We start from the raw sequence: 10,000 nt of genomic DNA on the forward strand, positions 1-10,000 counted from the left end.
CTCTTGCTCTCGCTCTCGCTCTCGCTCTCTCTCTGCAGTGGAGTGTGCATGGCACATGCTCTGGAGCACTTTAATGACCTAAAATCCTGTTTGTGTGATGGGCATGAACCAAAGCATGCACACACACACACACACACAACACACACTGAGGCTGGAGGCTGCTGTGACAAGGACCTCCTGCCTCCTCTGGCCCTAGTATGTTACTTGCACATTTAAGATGCAGGCCTACTGTACGGTATCTCAGCATGGCTCGACCTGATCACACATCAGAGAGGATGGATTAATTAAACATAGAAATAGAAAAGAAAACAATACATCAATCAATTCCATTTGTCACTTCTACTCAAGGGTTAGCCTTGTGGCAGCCGTGGCCAAGTTGTTAGGGAGGTAGACTTAATATCAGAGGGTTGCAGGTTCAAATCCCATCCATACCTCTCCCTACACCTCAATTCATGGCTGAAGGGCACTTGAGCAAGGCACTTAACCCTACATTGCTCCAGGGACTGTAACCAACACCCTGTAAATAACTGTAAGTCATTTTGGATTTTAAAAACAGCATCAGCTAAGTGTAATGTAATGTAATGTTGTATTTAACTCAGCAAAAATGTCTGAACACTTGATTCTTTTCCTATTTGTAATGGACAAGCTTTCATTAAAAGCCTGATGAAGTCAGTCTGACCATGCAGCCGTTCCCTGTCTTCTCAGCGTCCCCAGAGTTAGAGGAAGCTGGGACACAGCCATTGGCTTTAGTGTGAGGAATTGAGTGAGTGAGCTGCAGTCAGTATGATGTCTGTGTCGTGTCTGTCACTATACATATGCTTTCCGGATGAGTGGTGTGATTGGTTGGAGCATCGTCCAGGGGCATTTGACAGACATTTATGCTCACTTTGGAAAGTTGGTTAGTATTAGCCAGTCTAAGCTCCTAGCTTTGATGTGGCAATAGGCGACATAATAGCGTCTGTGAAAGAGGAAGAGCGGGGCAGAGAGAGAAAGAGAGGGTGAGAGAGAGAAAGAGAGAGAAAAAAGGCATGCCAGGAATATCAATTCCCTCTACTGCCCTAAGCACTGCATAATAGGACAATTACCTATGCAAACTGGCAGTAGCAAACAATGGGAACTGACTCTCACACATACATTAAGGCAAGGATATATTCTCCAATGTCTCCCCCGGGCTGCATTTGTAGTTAGCGGCAGAATTAATCTCTTGCAAATGCTCTACAATACCTCTCTCAAGCTGCTTTATTTGGTCTTTCGCTAATTCTCTAGCAATCAAAATGCTTTTTTTAACCAAACTGATAGGGATCCGAAAAATCTGCTCCTTTCACAATGGGCGAGCCTCTTGGCATGTCCAAATGATACAGCACTTGGAAGGCCTTAGTCCTTTTATATTTTTACTGCAAAGTGTTTAGTGTGACAAATTGCACATAACTGACCTCCTAATGTGAGTGTGCAAATTGATCAATCCAAACTGTTAATTGCCAACCCACACTCTCTCACTCTCTCACTCTCTCTCTCTCTCTCTCTCTCTCTCTCTCTCTCTCTCTCTCTCTCTCTCTCTCTCTCTCTCTCTCTCTCTCTCTCTCTCTCTCCTGATTTCTTGTTTTTGTCTTTTCTGTGCAGTGACAGGCCTAAAATAAATGTGCAGATAGGTCTATGGCAGATCACTAATAAATAACTGTAACCCTACTATTATTGGCACCTACACCATAGCAGGCCGCAATCACAGGAAAGAAAAGAAAAAGATAGGAGGGAGAAAAGGCGAAAGGGGATGTGAAAAACAGAAGAAGATACCTAAAGTAATTGAGAGAAACAGAAGAGGAATGTTTATGGAAATATATTCAACCTCGGAGTGAATTTTGTAACATTTTAAAGTAAAACAATCTGGCCCATGACATGAACCCAAATTAATTGAGCAGTGGGAGCGAGTGAGAAAATAAGAGGCAGGAGCAAAGGGTGTAAAAAAGTCAATAAAGACTTAAAGACTAAGTGCCGCCATTGTTTAAAAGGGTGAAGTACACTCCCATTACCAAACGACACATTCAACATTTTCCTTGGCAAAGCAGAAGGAGAGCACTTAAGATTCCAGGACCAGCTTTCAGTGCACTGCTACGATATTATCTTTGTAGAGAGCGATTGAGGGTGCCAAACATTAAAAACAGAGATAGAGAAAGGGATTCAGTGGAGAGTAAAAAAGGGGGACAGGAGGGAGTGTAGATAATGAAGGGAAATAAGTCTGTGGATAATAAGACACAAGGTGAAAAAAAATCACTATAAATCCATCTGAGCTGGAGGAAGATAAGAGTGTGGCTGTGATGAGACAAACTAGTTTGCTTTTGGACTCCAGTGACTAGACAGGTGAGGAAGTGCATTAATCTGACTGACTGACTGCTGTCACACTGATCACATCATCCCAGAGAGAGAGAGAGAGAGAGAGAGAGAGAGAGAGAGAGAGAGAGAGAGAGAGAGAGAGAGAGAGAGAGAGAGAGAGAGAGAGAGAGAGAGAGAGAGAGAGAGAGAGAGAGATGGATTCGAAGGCCCTGTTTAAATATGTGGATTTTTTTTTTACCTGTCTATACTTTTATTTAAAATGTGCTTAAACAGTATTCTGATTTCCTAAAAATGTCAAAAGAAAATGTATAATTTATGAAAAATTGAATGATTCGCCATTGTAGCTATGGCTCTGCTACGAATGTATTGCTTACCAAACTTTTTAACATTGAGTACCCCTGAAGCATTTAATCTCTAGCCAAATACACCTTTATGTTTAGAACATACATACAAAAAGGCTTCTCTGTGTTTGTTGGGTCAAAGTTTTTTGGCATGTACTATTCATGACAGAGGCACAGGGCGAGCACTGCTTTCTCACACTGCCATGGTCACTATCAGGTCACATCTGTCGATGACTGTTTAGAAGCCATGCCATTCCAAATGCACAGAGCATTTGGCCTATGAACACACATCCATACACCCGTTGCATTTTAATCAATGTCACACCCGTTAAATGGCAAATGACTGGCAACCAATCGACAGTATGCCTTGAGGCTCTACTGTGACCCTTGTAGGACTATGAGAGTGGCATTATGTTACATAACTCTAAAGAGCAAATGAGCCTCGAGGCAACCAGAACAATTGACTGTTGCCTTTATTTTTTCGGACAGATTTGGTCAGTGTCAATACCTACAGGTTTAAGCTGTGCATTTCTCCCAACATGCAGATATAGAGAGCAGTGGCGGATTACAGTAAAACACAAGCTAGATACAGTTGTGACAAGATGCAATACTGAAAAAATCTGTACTCAACTGCACAAATTCTATTGTGTTGAGTACAGTTGGTATGCATGTGAATTCCTAGCTCGTAATTATGACACTGTCTGCATACATTTTTTTTCCGCAAAATTTGCCTTCTGGGGGGCCCACATCAACTTGTAGCCTAGGGGCCCCATCTTACTCCGGCGCTGATAGAGAGTATACTATTCATGTATGTGTCATTGTTACAGTTGTTCGCAGGTCGCCTCATCGCAGTTGAGTTCACCACTGTCCACTCATTGGAGGTGCTAGACTGTGAAATACATTGGCTGAGCTGAGAATGAAACCAACCAGCCAGCAAAAGCAGACCTGACGAACATCACCTTGCACATGTGCAATACAACAGTGGTCTGTGATTATTGATCACAATATCCCAGTCAAAGGATCGGGTAGGGTTATTGATCTCCAAGTATTGGTGCATTGCCTCCATTTGTTGCTATTCCAACAAACACATATGATTTTCTCTTTGGATCCGGTATCAATGACAGTAGTATTACTGAGACAGCAACCCTTTGTAAGTTCTCCATTTCAGCTGTCACCACACAATGGCAGAAAAAGAGGATTGGTTGTTGAGACTTACTTCTCCTTGAAGTCCAGGAAGACCTTGCCAAGACCGCTGCCCCCACTCGCCACGTTGAGGTCGACGGCTCTGAGCAAAGCAGCATGGACCTTGATTACATCCTGAGAGAGAGAGAGAGAGAGAGAGAGAGAGAGAGAGAGAGAGAGAGAGAGAGAGAGAGAGAGAGAGAGACAGACAGACAGACAGACAGACAGACAGACAGACAGACAGACAGACAGACAGACAGACAGACAGACAGAGTCACAAGAGGCAGATAAATGTGTGTGAAATAATGTAAATCTCTCTTATTTTAGATTTTGTTACTTTTGACACCGTATCAAGCTAAGCTGAAATGCAATTTATCCACACATAATTAGATTTCACATTTGGTATGGCAACATCTCGGGGAAAACAAACTATCCGTACACTGGCTTTGTTTACCAAAGAAAATATCGCTGAATCAGTAGCCAATTAGTCATGTGCACACTCTTGGAGCATTCAGTTCTCTCCATCTCCACCTTCTGTCAAAATGCTGCCTGGAATCAGATTTTCCTCAATTCTAATTCTCATAACACAATTGATGTCTGCAACACCACCGGAATGAACCTCCGGCTAAATTGTCACAAATTGCACCTTACACCTTCTATTCACTGATTGCTCACACATGCACGCAGGCACGCACTCACACATGCACACTTGTCCGCACGCACACACACACGCACACACACACACGCACACACACACGCGCACGCACACACACACACACACACACACACACACACACACACACACACACACACACACACACACACACTCTCTCTCTCTCTCTCTCTCTCTCTCTCACATGCTCTCTCTCTCTCTCTCTCTCTCTCTCTCTCTCTCTCTCACCTCTAGGTTGACGAAGATGGCGTCCATGTCCTGAGGGGTGAGCACCTGCTTCAGTGGGATCATGTAGTTCTGCCGGAAGACAAAGAACAGAACTGTCAGTCAAAGCGTGTGCATGTGTGTGTGTGTGTGTGTGTGTGTGTGTGTGTGTGTGTGTGTGTGTGTGTGTGTGTGTGTGTGTGTGTGTGTGTGTGTGTGTGTGTGTGTGTGTGTGTGTGTGTGTGTGTGTGTGTGTGTGTGTGTGTGTGTGTGTGTGTGTGTGTGTGTGTGTGTGTGTGTGCACGCGCGTGCGTGCGTGCGTGCGTGCGTGTGAACACCCTTTGAGGTTCATTTTCTGCCTGTGAACCAGTTGAAACTGCATACTTCTACATGTAAACTGTAGGAAAGTATTTTTCTACCTTTCCTGTTCCCTAATGCCCTATTGGCATGAACCAAATGAGGTGCAGGGGTGGGCACTGGCACAGTCTTCTGTCCACCTGAACATGCTAAGCGTGTATGCACTCTCATTGGTGACGTATGTGTCCTAACCATGCCCTTCTGTAATGAAAACCACATTACAACACCATTCCTAAGTCAAAATGTTGACCGTTCTATGGCAAATGTCAAAAGGGTGGACCATACATCACAAACTGTAAAAGCGTCAAATGTTTTGTGCCTACAAACTCATGACATATGGTATGACGTGTTGACAATTTGTCAAATACTACTTGTAGAACATTCTATCAATTACAGCCAATGCACAAGGTCCCAAAAAAAACTCATGACACATGATAGAACATGTTGACAAATTGTCAAATGGTGCTTGCAGTCAGGGCCGCAGACAGTTTTGGCTGGGCCCTGGACAAAGTCATCTGGAAGAGCCCTCCACCCAATACAGTCAATGTAATAAGGACCCAATTGTGGGCCCCCCATTTCCATGGGCCCGGGATAGATGCCCCCTTTGTCCTCATTTGTCGGTTTCCCTGCCAGCCGTACCTATCTAACGGTAGTGCTTGTGGTACTATCCATTACAGCCAGTGGATGAGGTGCATCAATTCTCTTGACCTTGACGGTGTCTGACACCTCCCCGTGGGTCTCCCCGTCTCATTTCAAGCCTGAGTTCATTTCTCAGGACAACACCTCTGCAGCCCGAGGGCACACTTGCACATTCTGGTGTGAACACCTGTGCAAATGCCTGACTAAAATACTGTTATCTTTTGGCCCGTAGCTGCTTGCAGGGGTGATGAGAGAGCGAGGAAGGAGATAGTTGACAGAGGAGAGACGTGAAGAAAGAAGGAAGGAAGGAAGGAAGTGAGCGGGTGATAGTCAGTGCTGGAGGGGCTGAAGGTGGAATTGGAAGGTGGTAGTGTGCAGGGAAGTCGACAGGGGGGGAGAAGGGGTCAGTTGTCCCAGGCTCAGGGAGACAGGGGGCCCAAAATTGGGCTTTCATGACATTGCATGTATTGGATGGGGGGCCCTTTCAGATGATTTTGTCCAGGGCCCAGCATAATCTGTCAGCGGTTCTGGTAGAGTGTACATGATGGGCATCAGTGGCCCTGGAGGAGTCGTGCAAAAAGGCGCTGCAGTTGATTGCCCATGCACACAGTAATAACCTCAGCCTCAGCCTCAGGTGCACCTGCACTGGCTGACTCCAGACCAGGGAGAGAGTGCTGAGCTCAAATGTTAATGATTGACCATTAGATCGCCAAAGAAGTCCTGCATCACATATTTTCAAGCTTATATAAAAAAAAAACCTGTGGCTTAATTAAGTTACCAGCTTCTGTAGCCCCATAACGCACGTCATAGCATCTGAGGCACACTGTAATAGTCATTGAAAGGTTAATCACCATAGCACTACTCTACTATGACATAACACAGGGCCTTTAGTAATGTACTACGACTCTGTCATTGCCATTTTGCTACATAACAACAAATTCATAACGCCGTGTTTTATCGGGTCAAAGGAATAATCAAGTTGTCAATGACTATTTTGAGTCCCAGTTCTCTCGATATAACAATGTGAGGCACTCTTCATGTTCATACAATATATAAGGTCATATAAAACTTTTTGACCCATTTAAAGATTTACGATTGAAGCTCCCCAAGACGGCAGAGGAAGACAGTAGGACCTGATGCAGCTGCACATGTTCCCATTAGGATGACCCTAATCATGAAAAATGCATGGTGTCATTTCAGCACAATTAAAACGTAATGAAGTTCACACATGAACCCACCGGCGACACGTGTGTGTGTGTGTGTGTGTGTGTGTGTGTGTGTGTGTGTGTGTGTGTGTGTGTGTGTGTGTGTGTGTGTGTGTGTGTGTGTGTGTGTGTGTGTGTGTGTGTGTGTGTGTGTGTGTCTGTGTGGGGGGGACTCGATTAGGGAGAACAACGTGATCGCTTCCTGCTTGTAGAGCTGTAATTGCTAGGTGTGGTGAGCGTGTGTGTGTGTGTGCTTGTGTGTGTACCGTGTGTGTGTGTGTGTGTGTGTGTGTGTGTGTGTGTGTGTGTGTGTGTGTGTGTGTGTGTGTGTGTGTGTGTCTGACCGTGTGAATGTGTGTGTGTGTGTGTGTGTGTGTGTGTGTGTGTGTGTGTGTGTGTGTGTGTGTGTGTGTGTGTGTGTGTGTGTGTGTGTGTGTGTGTGTGTGTGTGTGCGCGTGTCTGTGTGCGTGTGTGTGTTTACTTAGCAAACATTGGAGCATGCATCCTCACCCATAAAGGGAGAGAGGGACGCACATGACAGTTTCATATCCGCTCTCCACGGGATTCCCTCAATAGTGTTACACGCATTGGCCTGCTAGGCTAATCTACTTACGACATCAGGAGATGCATTAAGTTTCAGGTGTGTGTCCGTATGTGTGCGTGCGTGCGTGCGTGCGTGCGTGCGTGCGTGCGTGCGTGCGTCTGTGTGTGTGTGTGCGTGTGTGTGTGCGCACGTGTGCATGCGTGTGCGTGTGTGCGTGCGTTTGTGTGTGTGTGGCTCATGCTCGTGATGCCGTTTTATGTTTGTGAGAGGGAATTTGCTGTATTGGTATTTCAGTTCTATGAGCACATTATCAGTGTGCTGTGCACACATCTCCGCGTGGGTGTGTGCAACTGTGTGACTGAGGGATGAATTATGGTGATGGAGAGTGCACACAAATTTGTGGCTCTTTAATTACGTGCTTGTGTGTGTAGGGTGGGCGTGTGGGAGAGAGAGAAAAAACACACTTGACAGCAGGGAGACAGAGACTATGTTTATCTGTGCTCAAGAGTGCGATCAGGTTTAATTAACAGTGCGTTTGTTGTGTGTGTGTGTGTGTGTGTGTGTGTGTGTGTGTGTGTGTGTGTGTGTGTGTGTGTGTGTGTGTGTGTGTGTGTGTGTGTGTGTGTGTGTGTGTGTGTGTGTGTGTGTGTGTGTGTGTGTGTGTGTGTGTGTGTGTGTGTGTCCACACAGACCCGCATGATAAAGTGGGATGGGAATGGGTTGCATGGACCGGATATCAATGTTTGCTTGTCTAAGTGTCCTGGAGAGGTGACCGTGTAAATGTATCTGTTTAATTAAGTTTGTATGTGTCGACCTGGGGAGGTGCCAATAACATTGATCTGAGGGGCCTGGCATTTGTTTCCCTGTGGTTCTGGCCACCACTAACATTTCAAAGAGAGGCACATAGAGACATCCAGTCACAGACACAACACAAAACACAAACAAATTCACATACCCATGCACGCACGTACAGACACAAACACAAACACAAACACACACTGCACACACTCACACACATACACACACACACACACACACACACACACACACACACACACACACACACACACACACACACACACACACACACACACACACACACACACACACACACACACACACACACACACACACACACACACACACACCCCTGTCCCCTCACTGCCCACCTTCTCGATGTCCTCCAGTGTCTTGTAGTACTTGGCCTCCGTCTCCTGGATCTCCACCAGGCAGCAGTTGCGCTTGTCATCCTCCGACATGCCCATTTTCTACAGCACAAACCAAGCAAAGAAAACACAGACAGCAGGGCTTAAATACAACACAATTCACAAACACACGCACACGCGCACACACACACACACACACACACACACACACACACACACACACACACACACACACACACACACACACACACACACACACACACACACCTACATGTGCTCTCTCGCTCTCTCTCTCACACACACACACACACAAACACACGCACGCACACACACACACACACACACACACACACACATAAATGCACACAAGATGAATGAACAAGGTACATTGCAGCTGCTTTTGCAGGTTGAAGTATCTCACGCCTGCTTTCCTTTCACTGCCCATTTCCTGTTGTCCTTGGTGTCTCATGGAGTGACGTCAGAGACTAGCTTGGCCATGAGTGCCAGACATATTACTGAGCTATAGCTCTCCAGCCAACCCAAACCTCCCCCCCCCACCACTCCCAAATATATACACATCTCAGTTACAATTAGTCTGTTATACTGTAGAGGGAACCATATGGCTGAAATGTCAAACTCAGGCCTGGGGGTGTCATCTTATTTAGCCCGTAAGATCATTTCAAATGGATATTACAGTTGGCCCTTATACACCATTAAAGCTTTATTAAAGAATTTAAAGAATTATCACTGCAACACAACATTATGTGCATCACAAGAATAATAATGAGTGGTCTCAGGCCACTGTAAGAGTACATACAAGCGTGTTAGTGATGATCAACCTCTCATATACAACAGAATATGCACAGGCTCATGTAAGGTACCACATGGGCCTATGGAAATGGGTTTTTGTGAGATGTGCCTTGCTTGTAAGTATTAAGTGTATGCATGCACAATTTTAGCCCACTTTTTAAATATATATACTGATTTCAGTCCACAACTTCATCCCAGGTTTGACATCCCCTGCCGTATGGGTTAGGGTGCATCTGACGCCCCAATGAAAATTAAAACTTTGCAACACCCTGTTCTTCTCTTGCATTGTTGGTCCTTTGGATCACCTTAACTTCCCAGTGAATTTTTTGCACAATAGCCTTCAAATTTTGGATTGCAGTAAATGGGCATTTTTTGTGTGCAAAATCAGGGCAAAGTGTATTTTACCGCTGTGTTGATAAAAAAACTAGTAAGGAGAATCCTTTGGAAGGATGCTCCAGTTCACTTTCCATTTTCCCAGGACATCAAGTAACTAAAACATGACTAAAGCATGGGCACATGGGTGTTCAAACATAGCTTAGGGGTTAGCATGA

The 10,000-nt window shown here is 45.2% G+C and overlaps 1 protein-coding gene across 2 annotated transcripts in view; it reads right to left on the bottom strand.

Annotated features, from left to right (window-relative positions):
- The window catches only part of vav2 (vav 2 guanine nucleotide exchange factor), a 236,715-nt gene that overhangs the window by 35,371 nt on the left and 191,344 nt on the right, over positions 1-10,000 (bottom strand). For both annotated transcript variants that reach the window (XM_063210958.1, XM_063210957.1), the window contains exons 6-8: positions 8,643-8,741; positions 4,753-4,821; positions 3,886-3,986 (exon numbers count right to left, since the gene is read on the bottom strand). In XM_063210958.1, coding sequence (XP_063067028.1) covers positions 3,886-3,986; positions 4,753-4,821; positions 8,643-8,741 — 269 coding nt within the window. The remainder of the gene's footprint in view (positions 1-3,885; positions 3,987-4,752; positions 4,822-8,642; positions 8,742-10,000) is intronic.

The sequence above is a fragment of the Engraulis encrasicolus genome, chromosome 11 (genome assembly GCF_034702125.1).
Source record: "Engraulis encrasicolus isolate BLACKSEA-1 chromosome 11, IST_EnEncr_1.0, whole genome shotgun sequence".
In the NCBI taxonomy this organism is placed as follows: domain Eukaryota; kingdom Metazoa; phylum Chordata; class Actinopteri; order Clupeiformes; family Engraulidae; genus Engraulis; species Engraulis encrasicolus.